Source organism: Pleurodeles waltl, chromosome 12 (assembly GCF_031143425.1).
Source record: "Pleurodeles waltl isolate 20211129_DDA chromosome 12, aPleWal1.hap1.20221129, whole genome shotgun sequence".
NCBI lineage: Eukaryota > Metazoa > Chordata > Amphibia > Caudata > Salamandridae > Pleurodeles > Pleurodeles waltl.
In genome coordinates, this window is record NC_090451.1 from 664,168,677 (window position 1) to 664,187,598 (window position 18,922).

An 18,922-nucleotide genomic window follows, 5' to 3' on the forward strand; every position below is an offset into this window, starting at 1 on the left:
TGGTTGCCAAGATCAACCTTGCAACCTTTATAACAGGTTGCCTTGTCGAGACTGTCCATACACAACTAAAAGTTGCTCAGTTTTGTGAAACTGTTTGGTACGATATTAGTAGAATTTAGGACACCGCTTAATGCCCTAGTGTTTGCAAAGATTGCTCTGCCGGATTTGCCGAATTTTGGAAAAATGGTTGTAAAATAATAGGCTCATTGAGGTGAAACAACAAGGGTACCTTAGTGTAGGAAAGTTATTCTTTTCAGCATGGTTCCCCCACGTTTTGTTTGCTATCAGTATGCTTAGACTGTTTTCACTGGGATCCTGCTAACCAGGACGCCAGTGACTGTGCTCTCTCCCTCTAAATTTGATTGCGTGGGATTTTGCACACCCCACAATTGGCATACTGGTGCCCGTTGTAAGTCCCTAGTATATGGTGCTTAGGTCCCCAGGGCATTGTGGCACCAGGGGTTCCTCATGGGCTGCAGCATGAATTGTGCCACCCATGGGAGCCCATGCAAAATGTGCATGCAGGGCTGTCATTGCAACCTGCGTGAAAAGGTGCATGCACCCTTTCACCTTAAGTCATTGCACCAGGTCACTGTAAGTCACCCTTATGGCAGGCCATCCTAGCCCAGAGGGAAGGGTGCAAGTACCTGTGTGTGAGGGCACCACTGCCTGGGCAGAGATGCCCCTATTAACTCTAGCTCCATTTATCTGGACTTCCTAAGTGCAGGGAAGCACTAAGTCCAGCTACATAACAGCAACTCCGAACCTGGGCATGTTTGGTATCAAACATGTCAGAATCATACCCCAATACTGTTGCCAGTATTGGTTGTATGATTCCATGCACTCTGGGGGCTCCTTAGAGGATCCCCCATTATTTCTCAAATCTGTCTTATAGGGTTTTCTGGGCAGCCTGCGCTGCTGCCACCCCTCATACATGTTTCTGCCCTCCTGCTGCTTCACCAGCTCAGGGAGAGGAATGCAGAACAAAGGATTTACTGTGGGAGAGGGAGGCAACACTCTCTCCCTTGGAAATACGTGTTACAAGGTTTGGGAGGGTTGCCTCCCCTAGCCACTGGTTTGCTTTGAAGGGCACATTTGGTGCCCTCCTTGCATAAACCGATTTGCACCAGTCTAAGGACCCCTGACCCCTGGCCCCCGTTCTGACATGAAACTGAACAAAGGAAAGAGAAGTGACCACTCCCTTTGCATCACCACCCCAGGGGTGGTGCTCAGAGCTCCTCCAAGTGGCCACTCGATTCTTACATCTTCAAACCAAGATGTGCAGAGGCCCCTGGGAACATCTGAGTGGTCAGGCAGTTGACATCACAGACCCCTCCTGATGGGTGGTCACCTTTATAGGTGACCAAACCCCCTTTTAGGGCTATTTAGGGTCTCCCTTGAGGGTGGGTCCCCAGATTCAACATGTAAGACTCCACCGGGACTCCTCTGCATCGTTTACTTCGTTTTCTGGCCACTGGAACCGCAACTGGACTCTTCAGGAACCGACAAGTTGCAACTCCGGCAAACTTCGCTTTGCAACATTGTTACTCTGGCTCCTTCCAGCAACTGCAACATTTCCCCAGCTGCACATCCTTTGAGGTCGGCGAGACTTCAGCTTGCACCAAGAAACTGTGACTGCTTCTGTTGGCTCTTTTGACTGCTGAGGGTCATCTCGGACTCCCCTTCCTGGGTCAAGTCCCCTAGGCCTTGCTGGTCCTCTTCAGCCTTGCAACTCTTCTTTACTTTCTCTTGCATTTGCCAAGGCTTGTTGGTGGTTCTCCAACACCACTAGCCATCTGCAACCCGACAACCGACGTGGAACACCATCTGCACCACTCCAAGGGCCCCTCTTCAGCTCCTGGGCTCCACAGCTGGTCTTCTTCATCCCCCGTCGATGTGGTTCTTCATCCACAGAAGGGTGGGTTGCAGCTCCTGCCCCCACCCACTGGACACTCCATAGTGGACTGGACTCTGTTCCCTTCTTTTGCAGGTCCTCCTCTTCCAGAAGCCATCGCTGGTTTCTTCTAGACTGGTCTTATTCTTGCTTAATCCTTTTTCTAAGTCCACCTGTTAGTCCTTGGGAAAACCAGGTACATACCCTCTGCTCTCCTAGTCGCTGGGGGTCAGTCTGGTACTCACCTCTTGGGCTTCCTAGTTCCTCCAGCTCCCCTCTAACAACTCCACATCCTTGGGTGGGGGACTGTATCTTGCATACCACTTTCTTAGTACATGGTTTAGCCCTCCCCTAGAGCCCTCACTATTTTCACAAAGTATTGCCAATGCTTGTTGTTCCTATGCTGATTTCTGATTGCTATTGTGTATACCTTTAGTGAGTACTTACCTCCAGTCGGGGGTTGCCTATAAGTATTGTAGTACCTGTGCTACCATAATAAAGCAACTTTAATTTAGTAACACTGTGTGGTTCTTTCATGTGTGATAAGTACTGTGTGACTACAGTGGTATTGCATAAGCTTTACATGTCTCCTAGATAAGTCTTGGTTGATCATCCACAGCTACCCCTAGAGAGCCCTGGCTTTCTACACACTGCCTACACATCACTAAGGTGATAACACCATAGGTGTCCCCCCACACAACAGGCCAGCTTCCTACACTTAGGAATACATTTTGGATTAGTCCTTAGAATGACACAATCATCTGTGAACCGGAGAAAAGGGTTGTGAACACCTGAATCTCACTCACCCTTCTAGCGGATTTCAGTGCCAACAGCGCAGCTACATTCCAGATAAGGAATTTTAGATCCGCCTCGTGAATCGGTTCAAATGGCAGTTTGATGAGTTGGGAAAGAATGACATTAAGATGACATTCTGGTTGAGGAACTGGCACTGGAGGGAAAACTCGGGAGTCCTTTCATGAATTGCTTGACTATCCTTGTGGAGCATGTGGCTTGTGAGGAACGTCTATATCTGGATATTGCTTCAAGATGTACATTCACAGAAGCATGCACCAAACCTGAACGAGCCCGAGAGAGAAGTTAAGGTAAGATTGTTTCCGCTGATGCTTCACGCGGATGCAGATTGGATTGCTGACACCATAAACAGATTTTTTTCCATTTCAAACTCTGGGATTTGTTAGTTGAGTCTGCCCTTGCAAGGATAGCCTTGCATTCTTGAGGAATATGCACATTCCAAAACTGAAATTCATGGAATTCAGGAGCTATGCATATAATTGGAGAGAGCCTGGATTCATACGTAAAACATTGCCCGGGTTCATTGTCAGCAGGGTTTGTTAGGACTGAAAAGAGGAGTTCTGTCAACCAGTATTGCCTGGGCCACCTGGGAGTGATCAGCATCAAGCGGCACTGTTCCACCCTCATTTTGCAGAGAACTTGCAGTAACATGGGGATGGGGGGAAAAGCGTACGCATGCATCCCGCACCATGTTGTCAAAAAGGCATTCCCCCACAATCCTGGGAGTGGGTGCCAACTGGTGTAGAAGCAGCATCCCGGTGAAGAGGTCCTCTAGTTCTGGTTTGCCCCAAAACTGAAAAATCTTGTCTAATTCTTACTAGTTTGGTTCCCATTTGTGATATCTCTCCAGGGATCTGCTGAGCGTGACCGCCAAAGTATTGCTTGCTCCTGCTACATGCTCGGCCTTTAGAGTAATGTTGTGTGTTGTCCGCCAGTGCCATAACACTTGGGCCTCCTGGGAGACAGCCAGCGACCTTGTACCTCCTTGTTTATTTATGCAATGGAAGCTGGTCTTATTGTCTGTACATACCAGCACTGAAGATCAGTGTATGCAAGGTAGGAAAGCCTGGAGGGTGAGAAAAATACCCTTTGGTTCCAGGCGGTTTATATGCATTGACTTTTGGGTGGTAGACTATTTCCCCTGGATTTGCAGGTATTGCAGATGTCCATTCCAACCTTCTGGGGAGATGTCCATTGTTATGGTGAAGAATGGTATTAGTGGCAAAAACGTGAGGCCCTTGAAGATATGAGGAGTGTGAGACCACCAACTCAAAGCTTGGGCCATCCTTGGAGTTATTTTGATGAGGTTGAACAACCTTTCCATCTGAATCCATTAGTGTTGTAGTTCCTCTTCCAAAGATTTAATCTTCAGGTGTGCTAAGTGGATGTGATTTATTGCAGATGACATCATCCCTAGCAATGACTTGTATAGATGCACTGAAGCAGACTTTCTTTTGGAAATCTTGAGGTCCAGATAAGCCATTCTTTGCTGCCTTTCATGGGAAAGAAATGTCTTGTCCTGTATGGTGTCTGGGGTTGAGCCTAGAACAGTTATCTTTTGTTGTGAGACAGTAGATCACTTTTAGAGGTTTAGTGTGAGCCCCAGTTTGTGAAACAGTGCAATACAAGCCCAGTGTCGCTTCAGATGCTTGCGAAGGTGTTTACACTTTTAGGCCAGGTAGTGGAATACTTGATGACCGTGTTTTCAGAGGACGGCTGCAACTGGGGCGAGGCAACTGATGAAAATGCAGGGACCTGATTTGAGGCCGAATGATAGAATTTTGAACTGGTAACAGGTGGCAGCTACGGTGAAGCGGAGGTATATGCGATGCTGTGGATGTATGGGAATGTGGAAATATGCATCCTGCAAGTCGAGAATTGTCATATAATCTCCGTGGTTCAGGAGATGCAAGATGTTATACAGAATGACCATGCAAAACAATTACTTCCTTAGAAACCTGTTGAGCTTTCTGAAGTCCAGAACAGGTCTCTACTCTCCAGATTTTTTTTTTTGACAAGGAAAAAGCAAGAGTAGAAGCCCAAGCACTTTTGAATAAAAGATCCCTTCTCAATCGCCCCCTTGGCATGCATAATTAGGGCCTCTTTCCACAGTAAGTGAAGATAACGGGGGTGCACGCCTTTTGGTGGCATGTTTGGCAGTCTCTGTATAAACTCTAGGGTATGACCAAAGGGGACCAGTTCTAGTGCCCACTTGTCTGTAGTTATTTCCTGCCATTGGTAAAGGTGGTTTGAGATGTTCACACCCACTGGATGAGTTAAGGTGATGGTAGCTGGCAGCCTGGTTGAGGTCACTGCTTATGGACGTCATTCCTTTGACTGGTGGGCTGCTTATGTCACGCAGTTTGCATGGTGTATGCTGCTGACCGTGGAGGACAGTACAGCTGCTGTTGGTGGGCAGACCTATATTGAGGTTGAAAGGGCTGATATTGCTGGTAACATTCATAACCTCCCCTGTAGGTAGAGAAACACCTACCATGGGCTCCTTAAAAGGGAAATTTATGGAATTGCAATGTGCTCAACGGTTTTGCAGCGTCCGTATCAGTTTTGATGGCGAGTAAGTCATCACTGATGTGCTTTCTAAACAGTGTCTCTCCAACATATGACATGTTGAGTATTTGTTATTGTACTTCTGGCCTAAACTATGTTGATTTTAGCCAGCCTTGCCTCCGTAAAACAGCTGCTCCTGCCAATTGTTGGAAGCCAGTGGAAGCGATATCCATCACAAAGTCAATTAATTTAGAGGATGTGCATTCTGCTTCTTGCAATATTTTCCTTGCTTCTGACTTCCTGTCTTCAGGCACTAGATCCACCAGGGTGTCGATGTCTGACCACATATGCCTAACGTAACGGCCTAAGATGGCTAAAGAATCAGCCACACGAATTGTAATGGCAGACATAGTGGAGAAGCACTTCCCGACATTATCTAGGCGCCCACCCTTTCTGAAGGATTCTTTGAGCTATTACGAAGCTTGTGAAACCACAGAATCTGCTTTAGGATGCCCTGTTAGGCAAACGGGGGAACCTTCAGGAGCCTTGTATTTTTTTGTTGATGCTTAGAACCACTGTCCGCCGCAGTTACTGGATTCCACATCAGCTTGATATCCCTTTCCCCAATATGATCAATTTCTGGGACAGCATGAATGGACTTTCGTGCCTGTTCCTATAAGTCATAAAGCAAGCAATCTGACTGCTTCACCGACATAGGCAAGTCAAACCTCGTTGCAGCTCTTTCCATCAAATTATAAAAGATCCAGATGTCCTCAGGAGGGGAATCTAAAGGATATAGTGCTGGTGGCGACAGAGTAAGGAGCAGATAGTCATTCCACTCATCATGGGTTGGATAGGTGTCTTGGATCTCACCCTCTTCCTTCCCTGTTATCTTCAGATGAGGATGGATCATCCCTGGGTGGTGCTGCAATATTGGAGGCCAGTGTCATTCTTGGCGTAACTGGAGGGGGAACAGGCCTTGGTGTTGCTGGAATAGATGGTGGTGGAGGTGGAGGCTGATCCTGTGAAGGTTTTGGGAACCTTCTACGGTAGTCCTGCAGCACAGATTGAAAATCTTGTACCCATGAGAGAGGTACTTGCACATCACTTTGCCTAGGTGGAGATTCTGGGTAATCGTGGTAGTATGGTGAACACCGTTGTTGTTGCTTGTGGATTATAATATTGGCCATAATAGGATTCTTACTCCTCCTCCTCATCTTGATATTTCACCTGGAGCTCAAATGGGCAATGTGCTGGGCCAAACAGTCCTTCATTCTCTGAATCCTCCAGATCAAGTAAGTGGCTAGGAGGATATGGTTTCGCTGGGGGACATGTCTGGAGGCCTTAAGGGGGTCTTTGCCACTTTTATGACAATAGATGTGTTGTCGACAAGGAAATATAAGTGTGTTGATGACCTGGTCTGCAATGTTGGTGTCGCCAATGGTGGTGTCATCGCTGAAGTCTGTCAACAAGGAAATATTTGTCGATGGGATTACAGCGTCTACGACCGAAGTCATCTTCGTCATTAATTGTCTTGTCGACGAGACAGTAGTAACCATTGCTGTAGTGGCTGTTGATGGCAAAGATCCCGTCAACAGTGCTCTTACATGCCTCTTTGGTTTTGTCGTCGACGGTTCTGATAAAGAAGTATGTGGATGGTCTGAGGACTTAGTAGTTGGAGTAGTAGGCTCAGTGGAAGTAGTTTTGGAGTGGAATTTCAATGTTTTCTCCTTTTTCAGAGTATGTTTCAGAGACCCATGAAGAGAAGTCTTTTGAGCCTCAGGTTCTCCAGTACTGAACTTCCTTAGAGGTCACCTGGTCATGGGATCTTTCTCTCTTGCAAGACTTAACAGAGATGTCACTCTCTCCAATGAGGATGTATTTCCTTGTGACTTGACTTTTTGTAGCCACAACAGAAGCCTCACCTCTCTCTTTCTCTCTCCCTCCCTCTCTCTCTCTCTCACACTCAATGTCTTAGATGAAAAGGTGCAGAAAACCTTGCAGTCCTTCACTTTGTGGTGAGGATGAAGGCAGTAGAGGCAGTCCTAATGTGGGTCAATGGCATGTAATCGCTTCTCCCATATGATTTGCAGGGCCTAAGGAGTCCTTTCCTTGAAGTAGCAGACATTTTCAGACACTTTTAAAACTGGAATGAAGAAAACACTGAGCAGAGCTCAGGGAGACTCCTTTCACATGATAGAAAATCAGAGAAACTGGACCTTCTGTGCTGAGGAATCTAAAGGATGCTGTCGCCTGATTGGCTAACTTTGGGTCTTTTCAAATGATGACAAACTGTAAAAGTGAATGCACTTTAACACTGTTTTATAAGTCAAATGTCTTTATACTGCTATTTAATATTACCATGGGATGGGACTCCCACTTCAATGACGGGGAATGATTCAAGCATGTGAACTTATAAAAGAACCAATACTGGAGAAACTGAAAAAATCTTCCCTAAAAACAACTTGCTGTGCAGTAGACATCTGAGCTGTGGTGGCCTCTCAGAGGAGTTGGAGTGCTTAAGCCTCCACTGGATGGGCTAAAGCTTTATTTCTTTCAAATGAGGTGGATGAGTTACTAAATTTACTAAGTTTCAGACCTATCGCCATTTTACATTATATACTGTATGTTGTATATTTACAAACTATACTGCTATTTTAATGTGCCGGGGATTCCCAGCCAGGTGACAGGGAATGATTCAAGCATGTAAAAACATTAAAAAATCCAATGTTGGAGAAACAGTGTTTTTCAAAGTACATAAACTATTCTGATTTGGAAAATGCAATCAAAACAGCTGCCATCTTAATCTCACATATGCACTACAATAACAAAGAACTCTATGTGGTTCGATTGCGAGACTTCCAGTATCAAAGTGTTGCTCAAGTCTGCTTCAATGGAGGCCATTAAGATTAGAGGCATATGTAGGATGAGATCCTACTCAATAAAATGACTTGAAGGTCATGGAAAAAGCAATTTCTAATACAGCCAAATCTGCCTCAGTTACCTGTTGTTCCAGATTGAAAGAGTGGAAGTTGTAGTCATATGTTAGCTCAGTGCCTGCAGGCATGTCCTTCAAAGCATAGAGACCAATTCGGTAAACACCATTCACAGACCTCAGAAGAGAAAAGAAACATTACAACTTTTTATGAAATGGTATATAATAACAGTACATTCATGCTGTATAACAAACTTCTGACATTTCTAAGTGCTGCAAATAACAGATGTTAACATTGCCCAATGTACTTACTGCCCAGTCCTGGAATGATCAAAAGTGTGCGTTACTGGGATATAAAGACATGATCTGCACTGCGCAAAAGGCTCCAGGTGCGAACATTAACTAACTATGCCTTTTTAGAGGAGAAGGAAAAAGTTACTTACTACCAGGGCAAAAATCTGGATCCCAAAGGATAGAATAAGTTCCAAGAAAATGAAATATTCAACAAAGAAATGACTCAAACAGATGGTCTCACCAAAGAACAAAAATATATTTCCACTACAAAGTTTCAGCTTCTGCCTTACTCGGGTAGTACAAGATGGTTTGCTCAGAGGCTGCAAAGCTGACACTGCTGGATTTTCAAAAAACATCATGGGAGAAGATTCCAGTTGGAATGTGGAATCAATGCAGTCCTAAGAACTCTTCAGATATGCAGAAATCAAGGTATGTCAGTGATGTTCAGCCCATCTGGATGAGGTGATTTTGTATGGTACATCCAGAAGTTTTCTCTGTTGTCCAGTGGTTCTTCCTTTAAGACATGTACCACAGGGAAAATCTTCAAATCAGATAGTAAATAGTCCACAAGGTTAAAATGATTGGCTACAGGCTGGTCCAGTTTCTTGTTAATTATTGCTGATTTGTGGTTCCTGAATCGGGTACGGAGGTCATTCACTGTTTGGCCTACATATTGTTATTTACAGCTTTGGCATTGCCACTTAATTACATAAGTAATGCATGTTGAGCGACATGTAAGATGTTGTCTTTGCTCCATATGCCCTTCTTGTAACAGAGCTAGTTACTGATGATCTTTGTAAAAGGTATTCACATGTGATGCACCTTTTAGAATGACAGCAATGAACTCCTGCATTTGTTACAGCTTGCTTAAGTTCAGCTCTCACAATAAGCAATCGTAAATTGGGAACTCTGCGATGAGCAATGAATGGCAGTTTTGGAAAAAACTTTGGCAATTTTTCACAAGTGGATAGTAAGGGAACAGTTGTTTGAATTATATTTCTGTAGTTGGGAGCTGATGGATGGTAGTCAACCACAAATGGGATTCTGTCACTTTTGTTTCTTCTGCTGGTATTCCAAATAAGTGCTTCCCTGAGTAACTGCAAAGACTTGTCAATTTGTTGCAGAATGATATGCAGAGGATAGCCTTTCTTTTTAAATAATGTAACAAGCTCCTGTAGATGGTCTTTACAGGTGTCTTCATTGCTGCAGATGCATCATATTCTGAGTGCTTGGCTGTAGATGATGCTGAGTTTACTGTGGCATGGGTGACATGAAGTCCAGTTTATATACAAATGAGCATCTGTAGTCTTGTGGTACAGATCAGTTATCATTTTTTGTTCATGAATGGTGAGTAACACATCCAGAAAATGGAGATGACTCTTCTATTTAGTATTGCTGCCGGTGAATTTGATGGTAGGATGGATACTGTTGATAAAAGCTGTAAATTGTTCCAATGCTCTGCTTCCTGCATTCCATAATATAAATACGTCATCAATGTATCGTAGCCATACCAGTGGTTTGATGCTAGAACTCGCAAGTATATAGTCCTCCAGTTTGCCCGTGAAGATATTTGCATAGGAAGCAGCCATCCGAGTGGTCATGGAAGTCCCTTGTATCTGTTAACCATTGAAGGTAAAATTGCTGGATTTAAGGATAACTCTTAAAAAGTTGGTAAGCACATTTGTCGATTGTTTTTTCACAGTTGTTTTATTAAAAGCTTCAGATAATGCTGTAAGCCCACTATCATGTGATATATTGGTGTATAACGATGTAACACAAATGTAGCCAGAAGAGTGTCATCATCAAATGTGTAGGTTTGGTTTAATTTTTCAATAATCTGAAGGAAGCGACTGGTGTCCTTAACAAATGATGGAAGTTCTTGGACAATGGGCTGGAGGTGCAGGTCGAAAAATAAAAATAGTCTCTCAGTGGCTGTATCATTGCCAGAGATGATGGGGCGGTCAGGACTGTTCATTTTGTTAAGTTTGGGAAGCATATAAAATCTCCCACGTCTTGGTCTGGGATGAATAAGTATATCTGCTGTTGTTTCATCAATGTGGTTGTTCAAGAACTTCCATCATTTGTTAAAAATGTGATGGTGTCTTGGTTAAAAAAAACCACAAAACAGCATAAATGTCTTCCACAAATTATTTTTTGGTAAAGTACAAATATAAAGTAACCTAGGGCAGTGTAGCCCCATAGGCTGCCATTATAAGAGTGAAAGAAGAGGCTGTGCCTTTAAGAGGCCAGAGACCACCAGTATCTCATCATGCTGGCCAGGTGGCAGTTGCTTCAGTTCCTTTTGAGGTGAGGTGTGTCTGTTGACACATCAGTGTACGGGTGACCTCTGTCCGATTCACCAGGGAGGAGGGAGGGTTGCTTATGACTATAATGGAAATTCCCTTACGAGAGAACTGGAGTTACAGGTCAGAAACTATTCCTTCTCTCTTAGGGGATTTCCATTTATAGTCATAAGCACTGACTAGAGTAGCAAGCCCATCCCTACTGGAGAGGACAGAGAAGGTAATTTCAAGCAAACAGATTGCTAAGGGAGGCCTGTCCTACTTGAACACCTGCCCTGGCATCAGAATCCAGGCAGTAATGTTTGGTAAATGTATGGACAGATCTTCAAGTGGCTGCTTTGCAAATAGCTGGTATCAGGATATTTCTCAATAATGTAGCTGTAGTCACTTTACCTCTAGCGGAGTGTGCTCTAGGCTTAGCCTATTCATAACACAACAGGGTGTAAGAAACTATCCATCTGGAAATGGACTGTTTAGAAGGGGCCAGCCCGTATGACCGGACCACGGTTAATAAACAGATGGTTTGGCCTGCAGATGTCACATGTCCTGTCTAGGAAGAATTTCAAAACTCTTCTCACAGCCAGGGAATGGAGAGATCTTTCTGCTGGAGTAGAGGGAGTCTGAAAGAATGTTCGAAGAGATACAGTCTGGTTAATGTGAAAATCTGAAATAACCTTAGGGAGGAATATCGGGTGAGTTCTCATAACCACTTTGCTAGAATATAAGACTGTGTATGGTTTGTGAGAACAAAGCATTAGGATCTCACTAACGCTGCGAGCTGATGTTATTGCTACAAGGAAAGCTGTCTTCCAAGAGAGGTGTTTCAGGGAGGGAGAGTACAATGTTAAGCTCCCAGAGAAGTGAAGGGCTCTTAATGGGAGGGAAAACCTTTTGCAAACCTTTCAGAAAGTCCTTATTACCGGGATTTTGAAAAAAGAGATTGTGCAGGACATTTTGTGTAGGCAGTAAGGGCTGCCAGGAGAAACTTTAGAGACGACAATTGCAAGCCACATTTTGCTAGATAGAGTAAGTAAAGCAGAATGACATCTTCATAGCAAGGGGGGTCCACGTTCTTGGAGGAATACCAAATGCAGAATCTCTTCCACTTGAAGGCACATGCAAAACCAGTGGAGGCCGCTTAGCCTCTCTGAGGATGTCCATGCAGTTCTGTGGCAGATTCAAGTGTCCGTACTGCAGTAGCTCAGGAGCCATGCCGCCAAATTCAAGGAGGAGAAAGTGGGGTGTCCTGCATCGCACTCTGAGATGTGGATGGATGGACAGGTGAAGGAGGTCCATGAACCACCACTGACGTGTCCACTCAGGAGCTATTAAGATCGTCTTGGCCCTCAAGTGGGACAGCCTGATGAGGACTGTTGGAATCAGGGGAATCGGTGGAAAGGCATAATGAAACTTGCTGGGCCGGTCGATCTATTGGGCATTCCCCAGAGTCCCTGGCTGGTAGTACCTCGAGGCGAAGCTGCAGCATTTTTCATTTTATGCGGTGGCGACCATGTCGATGGAAGGTGTGCCCCCACAGGTGAAATATGTTGTGCACGACGTCATCGTGCAAGACTTAACCTGTGGTTTTCTTGCAGAATCTTGCTGAAACAGTCTGCCTGCACATTTCCACACCTGTGAGTTGAGTTGCGGTGATCGTTAATATTCCCAGCTATGAGTAATTTCCAGATTGCTTGGACTTTGTGCGATAGAGGCCTGGACCTCGTCCTTCCTTACTCGTTGGTGGTGGTATTGTCCGGCTGGACAAGCATGGAGTTGGATCTGAACGGCGGGTGAAATGCTTTTAGCACTAGATGGACTGCTCCTAGCTCCAGGAGGTTGACATGGTATGTCGACTCTCTCTCTGACCATTTGCCCTGGAGATGGTCGTGTGAGCCCCCCACCCTAGTAGTGAGGACTTTGTTACTATTGTTTAAGGAGGAACCTCCTGATGAAAAGGCATCCGTCAAAGTAGGTTTTTTGGGGAGCACCACCATTTGAAGGAGAGCTTTGCATGACAAGACAGTGGTATCCTGTTGTCCCAATTGCCTGTCAGCTAATCCCAATGGTCCTCTAGACACTCTTGTAGGGGTTTCATTTGGAGACAAGCACTCGGTGTGAGGAAGATGCAGGAAGTCATCGAGCCGAGGAGAGAGGTTATTGTTCTCATTGTTGGAAGGCAAGCTGTCATGAGAGAGTGACATTTCAGAAGAAAAGCAGAATCTCTTGAAGGGTGACCATACGAAAACCTGTTTTCATGTATTTGCTGGGATTCCAATGTTCCAGGACTAGGTCACAAATTCCTGATCTTTTCAAGATGAGAAAAAATCTTGAGTAAATTCCCAGAGATCTTTCTCCAGGCAGCACCTCTTATATTGCCCATTTTTGTAATAGTTTCACAATCTCCACCAGTAACTGAGAGAGGTGTTTTTTTCTGTGGTAGAACAACTGGTAACTTCTCTACAAACTCCAGGATAGGACCATGATGAACCATGTCCAGAACTAATCTGTTGCCATTTTTCCTTGAATAGCAATATACTGCCCTCTATTGGCAACTGGATTAGGGAGCATGCTTACACTAGGAAGTCATGCTTGTGTCCCTTTAGAGTCATATTTGTAATACTGATTCCCTCTTCTTCTTTGTCCTCGGTTATTTCATTCATTGTTTTGCTGCTTTTGTTGTTGCCATTCCGATCCATATTGTCCACATGAGTGAAAAAAATGATCCTGGATTATAGGATCTCCTTCTTTCTCTCCTATGATTCTTTAGTTCGTCTGGTTTGCAAGACACTCAAAGATCTAGCAGTTTTGGTATCAGTCTTTATTGACTGAAGAGCTTCATTCACTTTTTTTCTGAAAGATGTTGGTACCACCAAAAGGAATGCCCATTACTATGAACTGTACTTCAGGCCTAAAGGATGTGCTGTCGACGATGTATGTCAATGTTGACACTGAAGTTGTCGACAATGTTGGCACCATCGAGGTGGTCGACAATACTGTTGATGGCCTTTTCAACTAATCTGTGATGGAGGATTCCAGCACCACCGTTGACAATGTTTTCATTAACATCTCTTTAGTCAACATTTTAGGAACGGCCATCGTCGCCTACGAAGCTGAATTCTTACCAGGCAACATACCTCAAGTGTCTTTTTGTTTCTCAAAGGATGTCTTTCTGGGTGTTGTTTCTTGAAGGACCACCTTTATTTATTTATTTTTTTGGTGAAACTGCCCTCATCTTAATCTGCTTTCCTCTTGAACTTTTCTGTGTTTTTTTTTGGTGCTCCCAAATCTTTAGAAGTAGTATTGGATAGTAGCAGACCTGATGTCTGAGCCTTAGAAGCAGAATCAGAGGGTCTTAGACCCAGCTTGGAAGTCCTCCTGACAGACGTCTCTTTATGAGCCACTCTTTCCTTACTTTCACCTAAAGGAGGGCCTTTTCAACTTTCTTCTCAAGAATAGCTTATGTTAATCTTCTTTGACGATTCTTTAGATTCTTTGAAGAGAAAGTGAGACACATCTCACATTTCTTTAAATTGTGGCTGGCATGTAGGCAGTAAAGGCACTTTGAATGTTGGTCATCCATAAAGATTTTCGTATTCTCACAGGCTTTACAGGTTTTGCTGAGTTGTTTCTTCTGTCACAACTCTGTCATGTTGTTCTAAGGCATCTTTTGACAGGCAAAAGATTGAAAAAATGTCTTCTAGTAGAGAGCTCCTCCTGAGGGTTCCCCACTGTGATGTGTGGTGAAAAATTTGGCAGTTGGAAGCGTCTGTCAGGGGAGCACCTGAAGGTGCTGGTCTCTGACTGGCTGCAGTTTGCTTCATACATAAAGTATATACGTTACTGAAGTCTATGTGAAATTTCAATGTTATTCAGTGTAGGGAAACACTGCTAGCTTAACATTCTAACCAAAGTTTCAGTCCGATGACAGAGAATGATTCAAGCATGTGTCTAAAATATCCAATGCTGGATAATCAACATTACCCGCACTAATATAAAAGACACACAGCCTTTCAGCAGCTCTAAGAAATGGATATAATAGGAGAATAATGACAGAATATGCAGACATGAACAGTTGTAACGCGGAACACCTGATCTTTAGCCTCTGTGATTCAGAATAATGCAAAACCTAAACGCAGTGCCACTTTAAACATGACTTTACCTGATCATCACAGACATCTCTCAAGGAGGTGCTCCAAGGTATTTTCCTGTGGTCCGGGGTAAGTCAATAGTTACTAGGTATTACTCTCTGTGGGTACTTTCAATTGTTACTGATGTTAAGGTCACGCCAATCTTATTCAGACCAAAGTGTCCTGCAGAACCAAGCAGGGGAAGGTACCTTCCCATCGGGTCAGACTATCAAGGCAGCAGTGTTTTATGAATGTATTCACCGATGCCCATGTCGGAGCTTGGCAAATGATCATAACAGGCCCTGTAGTGCCAAAGACGTTGTAGCGCCTTGAGCCCACAGACCTTCAGGCAGCTGCATCTTGGCCAATTTGTAGCAATTTATGATGCAGTCGACTATCCACCTTGAAAGGGGCCACTTCTACACCTCCTTGACATTCTTTGCCTCAGAAATTCACACAAATAGCTAGATAGCTATGTGATGATCCTTTGTGCGGTGAATGTAAAACCTGGGCCTCCTCTTTGGGTCAAGGCAATGGAGCTCCTGTTCCTCTTTAGGGATAAGGCAAGGCAAGGCAAAAAAAAGTGATTGACTGGTCACCCGTCCTCTGTTGTATGTGTGCTCCGCACAGCCTTACATTCACCCTTTGTTTTCAGTTTGCTACCCCAGCCCTTCCATCTTGCCCGCTGTTGTCCTTGTGCTCCCCCGGTCCTCCTTGCAGCACTCCATGGTCAGCTTGCTGCCACAACAGCCCCTCCGATTCAACCTTTCTTAAACTCTCCTTCCCAACCTCCATTGTCAACGTGCTACCCCAGCCGTCTTACTACGTTATGCAGGTATGTAGAGTGCACTATCACCCAGGAGGGTATCTTGTCACAGAGCACACATAAGACCTAGGGGGACTACTAGAAAAGCTAGTTCTTGTGCTGTGAGGAGGAGGCATTTATGTGCAGCAACAGGTCATTCCCTTCTTTAGGAGCAACATAGGAAAAGGCTCGACCCAGATGATATTGTTGAGGTATGCTGGGCCAGTGTTATGTAGTGCCTTGAAAGTGTGGATGAGGAGTTTGAATTGTGCCTTGTTTGTCAAAAGGGAGCAGGTGGAGCTCCATGTGTGGTGAGCTCTCCCAGATTCTTCCACCATACAAACGGGTACACAGCTGAACAGTTAATATAACTCACATGTTCATACCTGAGAACAACTAACAGTGGCTGAATGGAATGTGTGCTGAAGTTACTGGGGGAGCAGCAAAATTGAGCAAATTCAAGAGAAACTGAAGCAGGTCTATGGGTTAACCCAGAATGACGGTCTGATCTTACTTCCAACGAAATAAACCTTTCTTTAAAGAGGAGAATTAGAAAGATGAGCTCAACTCTATCAAGAGCCTGTCTCCTTGTGAAGAACAGAGTGAGCTACACCAGTCTGACTCTACAGAGAGCTCCTGGGATGGAAAGGTGCTTCTGGTTCACACTGTTTCTCACCATTTTTGCATCTCGCAGTTGGGATTGCAGCTGTGGTTTATGAAGCGTGCCTCGTTGCCCATGCGATAGCTGTCAATCACCATCCCACTGTCCAGGTTTAAGCAGTAGTGGTCACTGTGATTGTGGTACTGCTCAATCATTCTGTTCCTGCAGAGACAAGGAAGGATAAATGTCACTGACGTTTATCAGCAAAATAACTATACTGAACATACAACCTGTTAATGACCACGTTTTTCTTGCAAATACGTCCCTCGCTCCTAATTTGACAAACTCCACGTTGACTCACAAAGATTCAGCCATGCTGGTGTTTAAAGCAGCATTCTATGTAGGGACAACATTAACAAAACCTAAAAATATAGTTAAGAGTCAACAAGGTCTATGGGTCGGATATCAGCCTTGCAGACTCTAAGCCGAATTTCACTGCACGTGTAAAAATAGCAGAAGAATATCATTAGGATGAGGGAATGAAGATAAAAAGGTGCTAGTACACGAGTTGAGAAATGAATATTTGAAAGAAAGGGTAACAATAATTGTTTCATAGCTTTTTTTAACATAGCACTTATACCACTGTGTAGCTTTACGTAAGAGGTGTCACTCAATTTAACTGCGTTCAAAAACACAAATGACAAAGCGATTCCTCATCTCATACCAGGATACACACAAACCAGATATGGCCCTCTGTGGTCTCCAAAGTTCAGTTATATTTGTAAAATTTGAGTAAGATTTGCATCAGTACTATAAGACGGCTGCTCACTGCCACAGTAACATCCAGAAGGAAAGTACGACCCCTATATTCTGGCAGGACCCTTCTGAACTGGTGGTTACACTCAACCTAGTTACATGACTAGAAACTGCTTCTCAAAACCAAAGCCCTGAATGTTTGCCTGACCTTGCCTCTGTTTCATATTTAGACATACAAGTTTGGGAGGATACTGAGAGTGCATGCAGGATGCATTTAACCAACAGGGACTAATACTGTACCCACTGTAAGACCCAACATTGGGATTGTAGCTGAGCAGTTGGATAAATTTGTATGTGTGAAAGCAGCTGGTGCATAGTGCTAAACTGACTGCCCTAGCAACTCGGCACAACTTGGAGCACCAATGTATCTGCTGATGGGTTAGGCTAGACACACTTTACAAAACTCTCTCATTACTGCATGCTGTCAGATAGCTCTAAATGAGAGCTTTTCATCTAAATGTGTATGGCTCTTTGTTTTCACACATTCAAATCAAACATCAAAACGGTGTATTTGTAGATGTATTCTAAATATAAAATGACTAAAGTGCACATATGTCATGCTTGACTGACATAAGAACTGAGAAACTAGAGTGATAACAATGAATACAGTTTTCATGTTCACCTAGTGCACCAGTTTGTGTAGAAGGTTTGCTACTGTCTGTGGGTCATGTAGTGCTTTCAGCCAAGAGGGTGCCTTGACCAATAAGGTATCCAAGGATGGAAGGGAGGGTTTGCTAAAGCCCTGATAAATCTATCACTGCTGTCAGACACCTGCAGAAGGTGTAGGGGACACACGTTAAACCAAAAGGAAGAGCCCATGCTGATAATGCTGGTTGAACAAAAACGTCCCGTGCTGACTGATTAGTATGTGCAGATGTATACTAATTCGATCTACTGCGAACAACCTATACCGTTAGTGCAGGTGTGGGCTACTTTTGTGGAGCAAAAGAATTCAGAATGTTCCCTTTTGACCTTTTACTTTCAGGTATCAAGGTCTAAGACTGATAATAAAAAAAAACTGTTTTGGCCCTTGTCTCGTCTCCCCTACCCTTGCTATGTTTGCCTTTACTTATTGGTAGTACCCATGCCGCATGAGCTGTTGTCACTGCTGGTGCTGGTACCCTTTTCTCTGCCTGTAAAACTCAGCTGTAAGGAGAAGTCTATCCATGGGACTAAATTAACCCTAGGAAAGTCATTTATCTTCAGTAAGCTAACTGATAACAATGTTTCGACTTTTATTTTCATATTTTTTTATATCCTCATTGGAATGAGTCTGTGAGCTCAGTGAAGTCAATTCATAACTGTGAAAAGTGCCTCAAAGATACGCAGTGACAATATCTGAAAGCCAAGAGCAGAACTGATCAAATGGTCTGAGATGACCATCACTTTTTTAAGAATTTCCCTAAAGTGTGAATGTTGTCTGCCAAGCCACTGTCTTAGCAAATCATGTATCTGCTCTTATTTTCTAAATTTATTGAAGATGATAGAGAGAAATTGTGCACTGGGTACAACTAAATCTGCTTTCAGATTAAACAGGTGATTATCATTTTAGTCCACGAAGATCATACTAATGCACAACAAGGCATATTCAAACTTGCTCAGAACTAGTGTGATACCACAAACATTTCACACAGTACCTAAACTTAGTTGGGTGGTGAGTCAAACTACTATGACCAGCGAAGAATGATTTGTAACAGTGGCAATATTAGCGGATGCAGCTCTACAGGTATCCCCAGGATCAGAATTCTAATAGAATATTGCAGTGGTTCCCAACCTTTTGACTTCTGTGGACCCCCACTTCATTATTATTAGAACCCGGGGACCCC

At 44.0% G+C, this 18,922-nt stretch overlaps 1 protein-coding gene across 2 annotated transcripts in view; it reads right to left on the minus strand.

The window, feature by feature from the left end:
- The window catches only part of ASH1L (ASH1 like histone lysine methyltransferase), a 719,892-nt gene that overhangs the window by 269,109 nt on the left and 431,861 nt on the right, over nt 1-18,922 (minus strand). For both annotated transcript variants that reach the window (XM_069218459.1, XM_069218458.1), the window contains exons 12-13: nt 16,356-16,502; nt 8,220-8,328 (exon numbers count right to left, since the gene is read on the minus strand). In XM_069218459.1, the coding sequence (XP_069074560.1) occupies nt 8,220-8,328; nt 16,356-16,502 (256 nt within the window). The remainder of the gene's footprint in view (nt 1-8,219; nt 8,329-16,355; nt 16,503-18,922) is intronic.